Consider the following 14905-nt stretch of genomic DNA (forward strand, 5'->3'; position numbering starts at 1 on the left):
ATTTGTTTGTGGAGCGATGCACGAATCGTGAGTGACTTACTTCCGTTTGGGAGGAGTATAGTGCTGACGTATGTGGCTTGAACAACCAGATTTATTTACAGCTGTCCAGTTCCATCTGAAATGCATGCCAGACCACCTCCTGATGCGGTTTGAACGATCGCATTTATATCTGTCTCAAAAAACATTTCAGAGGGCATTTAGACCTGGTCTTTTTACGATCCGATCACAGAAAACGCATTAAGTGACCAGGGGTAAAAAGCCCCTGAGATATAAGTTCTAAGCAGATTGCCATCTCTAAATTGATCCCTGTGCAGAATAAGCAGAGCAGAAGATAAATGGATGGATGGCTTTATAAAAACTTTATGCTAACTATTTGAGCCAGTATCAAATCTGTATCAAGTACTCTTGCAATATCAGTGTGCCGGTTTGTGTCTGAGCAGTAGGTCGCACCATGGATGGAAGCAAGCCAAGACCTCAGAAGCAGCTCTCACAGCCAGCAATGGGAAAGAGTGATGTCGTAGACATTGGGCGTTTAAGGGGAAGCCTGTCGAGCGAGGGCTCGGACCTCATCCACAGCCCCACAGTCATCAGCAACATTCCTCCTTTCAGTCCTGTCTCAGATACAGCCTTCAGAGACACAGACTGCAGTGAGTACTGGAACTGTACTAAAAAAAAATCTCTCTCAAAAAAATCTAGATTAGAGGTACAAACAACTCCAGAATTATTAGCACCCACAGTACAGATACATGTATGTAGCATACTATGAAAATTTGAGACATCACATTTCTGGAAGCAAGTATATTCTAACAAAAGTGGAGTTATTGATCTGCATTTACTACTTAACAGCATCGAGTCGTCTTCTATAATGCTTAGGAAAATTAGAGAATACAGAGCAAGGAATCTGAGACAGACCAGTCCTCAATAAAATCAGATCACCAGAATATTCCGGAAAAGAAAAAAACAAGCACCAAAAGCTCCAGAGTTCCAAACATATTACCTTACCATCTACATCTAGGCCCATTCACACCAACAGAACAACCCACGGTTTGAAATTGAGCAATTAAAGTATACCTCACTATGACCTGCTTCACCCATTCAGAAATCTCTAGTTCCTCCAGGATTCTCAGTGCTTTTCAGGACACGCCTGTTCAGGGATCAAAGAAAAGGTGTCATGTTCGAAGTGGTTTAACACAGCTAGTTGTAAACATCAGGAAATGAAAGCTGGAAACCTTCTCTTATCATCTTTTATCCATTTCTCGATCTTAAATCAAAATGTCTTCAACATATAGCGAAAACGTTTCGCTATAAAAGCGAACGGACGGTGCCGTTCCAATACTTTTGGTGCAGGCGGCGTAATGGTTGCTCATCTATTTTTCTCAGCGATAGCCAACTCCAATACGGAAATGAAATTCAGAGATGTTCCCTCTGGTGGTTTTTGCCTGACATTTCCCAGCTGTTTCAGATATATGTAACTAAGCTCCTTTTCCCCACAGCCACCTGTGTGAGCTTATCTTTTTAAGCCTTGCATGAAAAGCAAAGTAGAGCAGAGCTCAAATAGCTTTGTGTACATAGTGATTGATTCTACTGAGAACACTGATACTAGCTCTAGGCCGTAATAAGCACTGTGTATTGTATTTGACTTGACAAATCACCGGGCTTGTATTAGATGATACATACAGTACAAGCCCTGTATGTAATAAACTAGCTTCAGTTTTTATGGAAACATTGTGATCTTGGTGAGATATTGCTTTAAGTTCAGGATTTTATTTGTTCCATTACTCCACTGCCTTAAATCACTTTCCTGCGTACCTTTTGTGCATCACTGGGACATGTACCACAACAAAAGACGACAAAACTTTTGTCAGTTTTTAATACTTTGTAATACGTCAAGACGTTACTCTGATCGATGTAATTTTATTAGTTAGTAAGTAATTAAGTCGATATTATTCATAAAATCCATTTATAACAAAGTTCTATATGTACATACTTTATTATATTTACTATAGTACAAGGTGCTTATATTTATACCAATTTCTGCTTTTCTTGGCTTTAGATAATAAGATATGCATATACAGTCTAAATAAATATTTAAACATTGACAAAATTATTGTTATTTAACTATGTAGTAGTAAGTTAACATACTGAAGCTGAAATGAAGCTATATATATATATATATATATATATATATATATATATATATATATATACATTTTATGAGTCTCGTTCCCTCTCGTTATGTTAAGTAAAAGTAAATGGACAAACATTAACATTTATTAAGTTCATTTAAATTAATTGTAAACAAGAAGTGTGAAGTATGTTGTAGATCTATGTGATCTGAGACTCAGCAGTCATGTCATATCATAGTATACTATACAAGCTTGAAATAGTTTCATCTTTTATCATGTGGCATAAAATACATTGTGTGTCATACATTTTGTGTGTCTTCTTCAATCTTATTGGCTTTTTGTCAAGGGAACTTCAGGATAGCAGAGGATAACTAACAAAGATGAAACAAACACACACAAACGTAACCGGTTCATGACGTTAAACAGGTTCATGAAGTTGAAAGCCAATGTGAATAAATAGGTTTTGAGCATGGGCTTAAAAACTGAAAGAGACGTCACTGTTTTAATTGATGTCAGCAGATTATTTCACAGCTTTGGGTTTGGCAAAATCTTGAGCTCTATAATCTGGATTTGGGGACAGAGAGCAATCCAAGATCCCCAGATGTAATTAGTCTGGGTGTATGGTGTCGGCTCAGCGCATCAGATAGATGTTCAAATGCTTGGTTATGCACTGATTTAGAATAAATAATAACATTTTAAAATCTATTCTCAATTGACTGGCAGTGAGAACAGAATAGGGGTAATGTGTTCCTATTTACATCTTCACACCCAAAGCCTGGCCGTGACATTCTGGACTATTTGAAGGCACGCTATAGATGACGGATTTACTTCGCAAAAGGAATTGCAATAATCTAGGCATGACAAAATGAAGGAATAAATGACTTTTTCAGAGTTCCTGAAAGTGAGGAAATTTTCACAAAGCAGTATTGATGGATTGACCGCTGTCAAACAGAAAGACAAAATATATATCTACAGTATATTGGTATTACCCTATGATAATTATTTCTGAGGTCCACAACAGACATGAGAGTGAATTTCAGGCAATCAGTGCAGACACATATGTTAACATACACATATGTTAAGAAGGCTTAGGAACTGTGATTGATTTTTATTTAATTTATTTGTTTAATCCAAAGGCATGAGCCCACCTTCCATGCCCCAGCGGCCGAGTGACTGTATGCAGGCTGGGGAAGGCCTGGACATGACATACTCACCATGTGAATACAGTACCTACAATGCAGAGCATCTTGATGAGGATGGAGACAGGTACACAGTCAGGAATCTCACTCTGCTCTGGATTTAAATACATTTCCCTCCACTATACTGTGGAAAGCTTTACAGCCTATTTTACACTCTGCAGTTTTAATGGTTTTATATGACTATTGCTGGTCACACTGTACTGGATCTTCTCATAATAAATATCGACCAAAATCTATAGACGGACACTGTGATAACGTGTAAGACCGTGCTGACGATCCTCTAACGATAGATCTACGATTATAGAAAATGACGTGACGTCTACAGTAAAGAAAACAAATTTGAAATAAAATGATTTTGGAGCCATTCCTAGAAGCTGTACTTTTATTTTCTGTTTCTTGTACACATCTCTCTTTTTTTTCCTGTCATAATAGAACTGTAGGGATATTGGTTTAAATCTCACATCGCTGTTACACTTCACCATTGCTAACGTATTCACGACTTTCTTGTCATCTCAAGCCGTCTTCCTGTCGGTGGATTTTAGTCGAGTGGAGCCGCACTCACACTGAGATTTCCATCAAAATATTTCTGACACTTCCAGAACATTATTCGCATTAAGCACGTCTCATTATGCTTTCCGAGATGGCCGATCTCAACTCATGATCAAAGGATTCTGTTATGAAATGTGATTTTTGTCTGTGACAGCAAATCAGGCTGAAAATCATACAGGGTGAAGTAATATGCAAAATACAATAGAATCAGTTCTATGTCTGTTCGATGTACCTGAGAGAAATAAGTAGGTATTTTTTTATTTTATTTTTTCTCTCCTTTTTCAGATTTTTGGATGTGGGCACACCAAAGCTGAGCAGAAGGTATTTCTTCTGCTTGCCCTTTTTCTGTGTCAACATTTAATCTTTGTTTCAGTTTCAGACAATTCAATTTGGTGTTTTTATGAGCACTTCTGTTAGAAACCTTTCTGTCATTCTCATCATTTCATCACTTTCATTCTCTGTTTACTCTCTCAGGCTAGAGGAGACTCTGAGCGAGGACGACGGTGTTTACTCTGACATGGATCTTCCAAACTGGCAGCAGCTTGTGAAGATGGAGGTTCTAGCTGAACTGACACCGCAGGAGATCAAGAGACAGGAAGTTATTAACGGTCAGACGGGGATCTTTATTTGAACACTGAGGACACATTGAATTTATATAACATGAAATACTCTAGGAACTTTCTAGAAAGTGCCATTTAAAATGAGAAATAATCATGTATGCGATGTTTCATTATCTCAGAGCTGTTCTACACGGAGCGTGCACATGTGCGTATGCTGAAAGTCCTAGACAATGTCTTCTACCAAAAGTTGACCCGTGATAACATACTACCACCTGCTGACATTAAAAACATTTTCAGCAACCTGGAGGACATCATCCAGCTCCATGGTAATAAAAAATACTCACCTGTCACATGAGGACATTCGTACATACTGTGCACCATACCTCTTCTGACTTCTTTTCTACACTTCACCCCAGTGATGATTTCGGAGCAGATGGCAGCCATACGCAAGAGGAACGAAACGTCAGTGGTTGACCAAATCGGAGACGATTTGCTGTCTTGGGTAAGTCCTACATATTGTAATAACAAGGAGTAAAAGTAAGTGTGACAAAGTTTCTCTTCTGGCTCGGTTCGAAATCTGTCCTGTAAAACCCTGTTTGAATTTCGTATCCAGTTCAGCAAAGAAGAGGAGGAAAAGATGAAACATGCAGTTGGCACCTTCTGCAGCAACCAGCCCTTCGCTCTAGAGCTCATCAAAAGCCGGCAAAAGAAGGACCAGCGATTCCAGACCTTCATGCATGTAAGGGCAGCACTTCCTGGTTCAGTGCGTGGCTGACCATGGTTTTGGTTTTACACACACACACACACACACACACACACACACACACACACACACACACACACACACACGCACACCAGGAGGTTGTAAATGAGCCAGGATGTTTACCCTAGAGGCAGCATGGAGGCGCAGCAAGGAGCCTCGCTGCATCACAGCTTCAGGGTCACATTGCTTTGCATTGAGTACGAAGAACACCAATTTTTTTTTGTTTGTGACAGAAATTAAAAAGCAAGAACCTTTGCTTGCTTTAATATTGCTGTGTCTACTGCTAAAAAAACAGTTTTTCTTATTTGTTGCGAATCTGAACTCAGTTCAAGCTCACTGGCTGTTCATTCTAATTTTTTTTTTTTTTTTTTGGTGACCAGAAGTAATTGCTTTAGAGGAAAATATATAAATGCACATCACAGGATTGAACATTTGGAGGGTTTAATTGGAGTGAATTGTTGTGTAATTTAAGCTCTTTGGCTTGTTGAAGAGCTCATGTGGGAGATTCAGCCACACATTCTGGACAGTTTTATGCATACTGCTTTATTTGCTGATGCCCAGAACTGCTTTCTGCAGGAAAAATGAGTATATAAACTGAATAACAGATGCAGTGAGTGATGTATTTCAGTTCATTTTTGACAAACACTCACTGGTCACATTGATAGAAACATCTATACTCCTGCTTATTCCTGCAGGAATCGGATTATAATGCTTGATATCATCAGGTACGGGTCAAGATTAACGAGGAACATTAAAATGAATGATTTTTCTCAAAAAGATGTTTCCTTCCTTTTATTTTTTATTTTTTATCCTCATCGTTCTGTGTACATTCTAGAAAACCCAGATTAGATTAGACATTTCTGAAGACTCAGTTGGTCAAAGTCACTGAAATCAAATATTTTCTCCTTTCTGATATGTGATGTGAGCATTAAGCTTAACAGTGCATTCATTTCTAATGTCTTACATTAAGCTTAATCTGTATCTATATGATTTTATGCATTATGATTAGATTATTGCATGAATGAACAGGTGTACAGTTGTTGTTATTAAACTGGCCAGTGGGTGACAAACTTAAACAAATATGTCTCACTGCAACTGTTATTCAGTTTATATCCTCATTTTTCATGCAGAGAGCATTTCGTTCTAGCCATCGGTCAGTGCAAGAGGTGCTTTCAAACGAGTCCTGACGGCAACACAAGATTTGTGTTTGTTTTTGTGGCATGGTTTGATACGGCTTTTGCCATCTACTAGCATTGTTTTCCTGACCTAGGGTTAGAGCTGCTGTTTTCCCTGTGTGCAGGAGGCAGAAAGTAATCGGATGTGCCGGAGGCTACAGCTGAAAGATATCATTCCTACCGAGATGCAAAGACTTACCAAGTACCCGTTGCTGCTGGAGAACATCGCCAAGTACACTGGTACATAACACACCAACACTCATTCTTACTTAAAAGATACATGTATTTAGAATCTGCATACACAACTGTAAAGCTATGTTCACACACACACACACACAGTGATTTTTATTGATGCAACTCACCAGTCGCTGTATTATTAAATCACCAATAAGCTTTTTTTTTTTTTTTTTTTAAACTTCTGGTTGTTATAGTAACCAGTTTATCAGTGTTTGGATTTCGAAATCATGGTTCTTGTTGCTTAAATGAAATATCTTGGAGAGGAATTAGGTATTTGTATATAAATTCATCAGTGATTATCTGCATCATATCACACAAGATGAAAGAGAAGCAGTGTCACGGATCACGTCACTCTACCGTCTTCACTCCCATTGGAAATCACTGTAGCATTTGCATCATATTTGATGTTTGCATAAATAAACTTTTCTTTTTTTTTAAAGAAACTTTGTCACATCACTGGACATTCCAGCATCTAGTCACTATTGGCCTTGTCGCTCATGTCACTGAAAATAGTCTGCTTTTATTGAAAATGTATGCGTGTCAGGGACAGGTGCCTCCAATAGAACAAAAAAAAAAAAAAACAGACCCAAATGCAGGGATAGAAGACAGACAGGGGTTATTAATAAAACAACAAATCAACAGACAACAGAAAATAAAAAACAGAACACCGGGTAACAGATATTGCACGACAAGAAGGACTCCAAAAAAAAAAAACACACACACACAAGAGAACAGGTTTAAATAGGGGAGGTAATTAGTGAAACATAAGGATCCCTAACCAGAGGCAGGAATGGGCTAAGGATCGGGCAGGGCACACACACATGAAAACACAAAACATAAACAAAGCACATGGCACAAGTCATAAACAAACCAAGGTGCATCCAGGCAGGGAATTGTTCGTCATCATGACAATGAGCTTATATTGCTTTGTAGCTGTAAGTCGATGCGTGTGTAAACATAGCATTATTCTCTTTCCTATATATTCTATTTTGCTCCTCACTTACACATGTAAGCAATTAACACACACACACGCACGCAAATCCAAACTAACTCATTTTGATGCAACTTCATGCCCCTCTGTTTAGTGCTATTTCTCAGTGATGCATTTAGAACAGTGTGAGCGATGGCTCTGCCCTTCTTCTGGCCTTCTCCTCTGTTCTGACCGCCAGCAGTTGGAAGGGCTGCCAGAGGACTTACCCACCCCAGCCACACTCAGCCATTTCCAGCCCAGCTCTCAGTAATGAGGCTTATTCAGTGTGGGCACTGGCTGTTATCCAGACAATTCTGCATCACAAATGGCCTGTTTTTTGATTATTAATTCATAATCTGTCTGCTTTGGAGCCGTTAAACTGGCCCAATCATTTTCCTGAAAATGCCACAACAAACTAAATGTAAAATGTGCAAATTAGAGATACTAATATTGCCTCATTTGTCTAAGCCTGAGAGCGAGTTCTGTTCAAGCAATCTGTTCATGTACTAGGGAAAACTGAGCCACCTGGCAATCCCAGGTAGTTCTTAAAAAACCATCTTCTCCTATGTGTCCATCTATCCCTCTGTCTCCAGGTGATCTGGGGGAGAAAGTCAAGGTTACGAAAGCAGCTGATTGTTGCCGAAAGATCCTGAACCACGTTAATCAAGCAGTGAAGGAGTCAGAAAATAAACAGGTAATCACTTTGACCTGATTGAGCTGCCATTTTAACTTTCTTCACCAAGCCTCTGCAACCACATCACTAAGAAAACCCTGAAGTGTTGCTCAGATAGAAGACAACGTCTTTCCTTTTGGGCTTCTGCTCTTACTTCAACAATCACTTTTTTCATTTTTCTGACTGCTCCCAATACACAAAGAAAGTTATCTGAGCTATTGCAGTCCCCTCTGTATTACACTACACTTCTTACACATATAAATCCTAATATATTCACTGTTCTAGTATATTCGACGTTTCACGTTGGCCTCGTCTTTCATTTTTCATTTCCATGTTAATTACGCCATCAATGGTTTTGTATTTAAGCATGTTGGATTTATGATGTCTCAATGGTAAAATGTTTTTTTGTGCTATAAATTATTCAGCATCTGGAGGACTACCAGAGACGCCTGGACCTCTCATCTCTGAAGCAGAGTGAGAATCAGCTCATTTCCGAGTTTAAGGTCTGCCATATTATTCAGCCGTGTTTGGTTAATAAACATTTATTAGAGTTTATTAAAAAAAATCTTTTCCACTGAAAGGTTTCAGCTGTAAATGATCTAAAATGGAAATTTCAGCTTCGGAACAAAATCAGAAGAAAATATTAAGTACAAATTTTACAAACTGTTTTTAATGATAACGTTAATTAGACGGCGATTAAAAAGTGCCGATGGTTTCCTGTGCTGTTCAGGCACAGATCAGTACAAACGTATTCAAACATTTTAAACAGCAGATCAACAGTATAGAAAAACAAATCATGTGAAACTACTTATTATACCTCTTCAGGGTTGGCAAGTCTATTAATCATGTCAACAGTGTACACACTGGAATGGAGGCTTGCTAATATACACATATATATTATGCATAATTTAATCTTATTTTTCAGAATCTAGATCTTACCAAGAGGAAGTTAATCCATGAAGGTCCACTGACTTGGAAACTGAATAAAGACAAGACTGTTGGTAAGACCCAGTTACAGTCTATTTTAATGTTGTTTAATACTGTATATGTATAGTAGTATTAAGATATATGTACTATTTGATCACTTAGTAAGGGGCTTATAGGCATATATATCGGGCGGTATATGCATTTTTTTTTTACACAGAGTTATACACACTGCTCCTTGAGGACATCCTGGTGCTGTTGCAGAAACAAGACGAGAGACTTGTTCTGAAATGCCACATTAAGAACCGTGCAGGTTCAGTCGACTCACAGCACACCTTCAGCCCTGTCATCAAGCTCAACACTGTACTGGTGCGCTCAGTGGCCACAGGTAAGCGCAGGTAAGACACACATATACAGGCACAAAGTGTGGAGTGGTGTCAGTTAACACCGTTTTTCCATAAACAGACAACAGGTCCTTCTTCGTGCTCTCCATGTCGGATAACGGAGCTCAGATCTATGAACTGATGGCCCAGACAGTGTCTGAACAGAGAATGTAAGTGCTGCGACTGCAAGTCGCTCATTTCAGATTTCTTGTCTTTTTTTTTCTCCACTTTTCATTTTCTGCCTCATTTTGTTCCTGTTTTATTTTCCCCAGCAGTACCTCAAACTTTCATTCTCTTGTTTATTCTTTCTCCCTTAGATGGCAAAGGCATATCATTCAGCGAGCAGAGGCAATGAAGTCCAGGCCTCACGGCGTCATTCCTTTGCCTCAGTCTTCGTAAGTGAACTTCCTTTCTCCTCTACACTCCATTCACTGCAAGCTTCTAAGTCCAAGTATTCAGTGACTCAGATGTTTCACATTTAACCTGTATTTCTTAGAGGAGAGACAAATGGAGTTGGAGGTGGTAAACTTGCCAAAGCTTCAGAGAGTGAGTGTGTGAGCAGTGCTCAGGCCTCAGGTAACTACAGCTTCTTGTTATTTTGTAATGATGTCAGTGATCCCAGCTCCTGTTATCTTCAGTCACTGTGTGTGCCTGGACATTGTGTTTTCAGGTAAAGCCTGCGATGCAGTATCTGATCGTGCCTCAAACAATGAGGAGCAGGAGCAAACTCGAGCACATGGCCAAGATGAAAGCTGTTATCCCGAAGCCGAGCTGCTGGATGGCTGTGAGACAGATGCCCCATCCTCTTCCTGCAGAGCCGATGAAGCTCTAAAAACCTGTGAGTAACCCCAAATGCTCCTGCAGAACGTTTAGCAAGCCTGTCACTCAAAATGTTTTACCAGCCCTGCCTGCTTTCTCAGACAGTTTTGCCACCTCTGTCTAATTCCTTCAATAAGTTTGACTAACCCAACCCAACCTCCTCCTATAGAAAGTTGACCAGACCCACCTACTCCCACAGAATATTTAACCAACCCCTCTCACACAAAGTTTGACCAATCTCATTCTTCTGTCAATTCTGTATGATTCCCTAGAAGCTATGACCCACTCTTACATAAATTTTTACTGGTCCCCTCACCCCTAGAGAAAGTTTGACCAGTCCCCTTACTCTTAAAGAAAGTATGACCAGTCCTCTCACTCCTAAAATATGACCAGTCCTCTCACTCCTAAAGAAAGTATGACCAGTCCTCTCCCTCCTAGAGAAAGTATGACCAGTCCTCTCCCTCCTAGAGAAAGTATGACCAGTCCTCTCCCTCCTAGAGAAAGTATGACCAGTCCTACACCATGCCCAGAGAGAGTTTAACCAGTCCCATGCACTAACACAGACATTTCGGTCAATTCCACATGCTCTCCAGATGTTTTGACCAGTTCCTTTGACACCAACTCCTAAAAAAATTTCTGATCAGTCCCTCTCACTCACCGAGAAAGTTTCCAATCCTGCCTGCTCCGGAAGAAAGTTGGACTAATGTAGCTCTGAGTTTTTATTTCCTGGAAAAACAAATAATAATTTAAACCACATCATCTCTGACCAAGATGAAGCAATTATTACAGTGAAATGAATTAATTTCTGCTGCAGGCATATCTGACCAAAGACAGTGTTAGAAATGTTGTCATCATGTCAGTTACACTAGCTACAACAAAATGTTCTTAAAATTGTGTGATCAGAGTGTTTGAACATGGACACGTGCTTTTCATCAAATTAGCTTGATTAAATAAGTGGTGTTTGTGTGTGTGTGTGTGTGTGTGTGTGTGTGTGTGTGTGTGTGTGTGTGTGTGTGTGTGCGCGTGTTACACATTTCTGTTTTCTCAGTGGCGGCTCTAAAGCAGGTACTGGTAACTCAGCTGATGGCCCAGAACGACGATGAGCGAATGGGTCGGCGAATCCTCAGGACAACATCTTTGCGCACATCATGCAGGACTCAGGACGCTTCCTCGGGAGACACGGGTTTTTATGAAGGCACTGAGGACTATGGTGAGTGATCGAGTTTAGAAATTGTATTAGATAAAAACAGAACTGTAGGACTGAGGACGTTTAGATGTAAAAAAAAAAAAAAAAAAAAAGATACAAATAATAAAATTGTTTAATAAAATGGTTCATTAAAAAGTTGAATTCTATTATCTAAATCGAGGTCTTATTCAAGTGTGCTTGAAATATGTGCATGTCTACAAAGGGTTCTAGGCATTTCAAATGTACACTGGCTTCATGTAATGGATGTCCAGCTGTGGTTGCCTTGACTAATAGGCATGACGTGTGTGTGTGTGTGTGTGTGTGTGTGTGTGTGTGTGTGTGTGTGTGTGTGTGTGTGTGTGTGTGTGTGTGTGTGTGTGTGTGTGTGTGTGTGTGTGTGTGTGTGTGTGTGTGTGTGTGTGTGTGTGAGAAGCAGGATACCTGGTGCTGCAGGGCTCTGGTGGCTCTGAGAGCAGCACTGATGATGGAGTTCAGTACCGGAGGAAAGAGTTGGGTCTTTCCCGTGGCTGCACTGCTGACTCGGGTATCAGCCTCAGGTTTTCATCATCCTCAGCAGAGAGCGTATGTGGCATCAGCAGACAGGTTCTCACATACCTGCGCTCTCTACAAACCAACCTCAATCACCTCAAGGTCTGTTCACACACATACACACACAAAAAATGTCTGTAGCTCTGTCTCTTGAAGACATGGCAGAGGAAAATACCAATTATGATGGGTGTTGTTAGAGTGTTATCTGTGATCAATGTGTTTTCAGGAGTTAGAAAGCAGATATTATCTGTTACGCCAAAAACAAGAATCAGCAGAAACAGGGGGAAACAAAGGTAGAGTATTATTTTAATTACATTAATAGCAATGATAAGTTGTTATATTTTATATATTGCAGTAGTTTTATTTACATTGTACAAACACAATCCTTAATCCTTGAGCGACTACAGGTTATTGTTTTTTTAATCAATTTTGTCAAATATTACCGCATTAATTACTGATAACAAGTATGTTCTTGTCAATACCGGAAAGACATTTATAGATTCAAACAGCGTCAGGATGAAAAGCATTTTCAGAATTGGTGAAAGAAGATTTAGAGAGATACACGAACCAGGAAGAGAACCATGGGTTTCCTCCAGCCTGCTAAAACATACCATTTGCTGGAGTGCCTACATGTGAATAAAAGTGTGTTAATGTTTGTGGCTGTGTTCACACCTTACACCCGGTGATACCCTTTGGCTACGCTGCACACAGGTGGTGGGTGGATGAATGAATGAAATAATCAGTGTTCATCAATCCACAATAAGACAAACTGTCTACAATAGAGGAATACGATAGGGAATGATCACATCAAACACACAAGCAGCTATGCTAATGTCGTAGAATGGAACTGAAGAGTAACAGAAGACCCCAAGAAGTTTCTAGAACTTGATGAGGGCTCTGGGTCCACTGTGGAAAAACTAATGGTGATAGGTGATAGAATATTGTTAACATAAAGCTACCATAAGGACGACTACTTTCCAAAAACAAGCATTTCTTCACATCGCAGCTTTGCAAAGGCACCAAGTACTTGCAATCCTTGACAGAAAAATGTTCAAAATCTATTTAGCTGTGTGTCACTGGTAGGGTAATAGAAGATAATTCATGCAGCGTGACAGAAATTACAAAAGTAAATGAACAATCTGTTTGAATAGTAGAAAATTTTGGTTTCGGAATACCCAAGAACATGTCAGAGTCAGGACCTTCATTTTGATGGCATAAGCTCCTGAAGACTATTCATGAAAGAAATGTTGAACTGAAAGATTTCTTGCTCTCTCTACTTTGTGCATGCATCAGCAGCAGCTGCTTGAAACATTTGGTGGAGGTTACTGCTGACAAAGGAAGCCACCAGTTATTAGAGACGAGGGTTCATTTCCTTTTTCCTGCATGGGCTGTGAATTATTAATCAATCTGTTCAATAAAGGCAGGACGAGTACAAATGTTTGTGGGTTAATAATTTAGGCTGTGAGTTTTTTCTAGTATTGTAAGTTGGAGGAAGAATAAATACAGGACATTCCAGAGGAATTGTAAATAAATGTTTATGATTTGTCCCTACTTCTCTTCATTTAGATAAGAAATAAAGTTTGTGGAGTTTTCTTTGCTCAAATTAACCCGAGGACACTACAGACTTCACTAGACTCCGCAACTCTTCTTGTCTTGCACAGAAAACGAGTGATGAAGAGCAAAACAGCAGCATTTCGACAAAGTGTCTACTCTCCATTAAAGTAAGTTAGGAAAGATGGACGGTCCTGTCTACACCTAGCTTGTTCCTGCAACACTGTCTCAGTCCAGCCAGAATGGATTGTCCAGTCCTGCCCATCACCCTTAAACCAACAAGAATGATGAACAAATGTGTGCTTACAAATATAAAAATAATGTAAATATATATAAAACGTTCAAGATTTTCAAGTAATGATGTAACATTTTAATCCTAGATATATTTATTTTATTTCCATACCAAGTCGTTTGCAAGGTTTTTTTTGCTTCAGGATGTGACTTGCATTCAAGTGTCAGTGTGTGCTGTTGCTATGTATATCAGAAGACCCTCTCTGAGAGGCCTCTACTCACATCTGTTGTATAAAAGTGCACTAGATTGCCTCCTCTTCTGCTTCAAGAGGTTGAAGAGCTCTAGCTGAGACGAGGAGAGCCTGAAACCAGAACAGTCCAAATAACTGCCTGCAAATGCAGAATATATAACCAGTGAGGTGAATAGTGATGCAAATGTGGAAATAAACACGCAGTGACTAAGCTCTTTGTGTGTGTGTTTTTTTTTATTATTATTCAGCCGTTTGCCATAATGTTGCAAGAGCAGCGTTTTTGTGGCACGTTGTGTTAGATCGAGTAGGATATTGCTCCTGTTGTCATTAAAATCACAAAAGCCATGACTTTTAAATGTCAAGCACAGAGAAATATATCGCTTGCTGTTCCCGAATCAATCCTGGAATCAGTGTCCGCTGTGTAAGGAATAAAACACACTAGGGTGTGCTGTTAGTGGAAAATAATACATGCTGGGGGAATGTGATGAAGGCTGAATTCCAGAAGATTCTCTTACCACCCAGAATTTGATTATTTTCTAATAACAGCACATCCTGAAGTGTCATATTCAGCAGCAGTTTTCCAACAATACCAATGTATTGTTTATTAAAGAACAACGTATTGTTCTTTTAAATATTTATAGTTGCATTTATTGTTGTGGAACTTCTGTGAGACAAGTATTTTCCTGATAGCACTTACGTTATAGCAACCTTTCCTTCACTGGCTTTTCTCTGTCTCTGATTCAGCTGACATAAAAATGA

The 14905-nt window shown here is 39.4% G+C and overlaps 1 protein-coding gene across 4 annotated transcripts in view; it reads left to right on the top strand.

The window, feature by feature from the left end:
• The window catches only part of arhgef12a (Rho guanine nucleotide exchange factor (GEF) 12a), a 54285-nt gene extending 39928 nt beyond the window's left edge, over nucleotides 1-14357 (top strand). For 2 of the 4 annotated variants that reach the window (XM_027173967.2, XM_027173970.2), the window contains 20 exons: nucleotides 441-647; nucleotides 3263-3392; nucleotides 4160-4195; nucleotides 4349-4482; nucleotides 4614-4760; nucleotides 4851-4936; nucleotides 5048-5173; nucleotides 6498-6612; nucleotides 8173-8273; nucleotides 8678-8755; nucleotides 9178-9253; nucleotides 9397-9564; nucleotides 9642-9729; nucleotides 9877-9954; nucleotides 10056-10135; nucleotides 10230-10397; nucleotides 11427-11588; nucleotides 11998-12215; nucleotides 12340-12406; nucleotides 13680-14357. In XM_027173967.2, coding sequence (XP_027029768.2) covers nucleotides 441-647; nucleotides 3263-3392; nucleotides 4160-4195; nucleotides 4349-4482; nucleotides 4614-4760; nucleotides 4851-4936; nucleotides 5048-5173; nucleotides 6498-6612; nucleotides 8173-8273; nucleotides 8678-8755; nucleotides 9178-9253; nucleotides 9397-9564; nucleotides 9642-9729; nucleotides 9877-9954; nucleotides 10056-10135; nucleotides 10230-10397; nucleotides 11427-11588; nucleotides 11998-12215; nucleotides 12340-12406; nucleotides 13680-13690 — 2276 coding nt within the window. In that variant the 3' untranslated portion in view covers nucleotides 13691-14357. The remainder of the gene's footprint in view (nucleotides 1-440; nucleotides 648-3262; nucleotides 3393-4159; nucleotides 4196-4348; nucleotides 4483-4613; nucleotides 4761-4850; nucleotides 4937-5047; nucleotides 5174-6497; nucleotides 6613-8172; nucleotides 8274-8677; nucleotides 8756-9177; nucleotides 9254-9396; nucleotides 9565-9641; nucleotides 9730-9876; nucleotides 9955-10055; nucleotides 10136-10229; nucleotides 10398-11426; nucleotides 11589-11997; nucleotides 12216-12339; nucleotides 12407-13679) is intronic. The other 2 variants (XM_027173969.2, XM_027173968.2) reach the window with 2 other exon arrangements.
• Nucleotides 14358-14905: the final 548 nt, after the last annotated feature.

This window comes from Tachysurus fulvidraco, chromosome 11 (genome assembly GCF_022655615.1).
Source record: "Tachysurus fulvidraco isolate hzauxx_2018 chromosome 11, HZAU_PFXX_2.0, whole genome shotgun sequence".
Taxonomy (NCBI): Eukaryota; Metazoa; Chordata; class Actinopteri; order Siluriformes; family Bagridae; genus Tachysurus; species Tachysurus fulvidraco.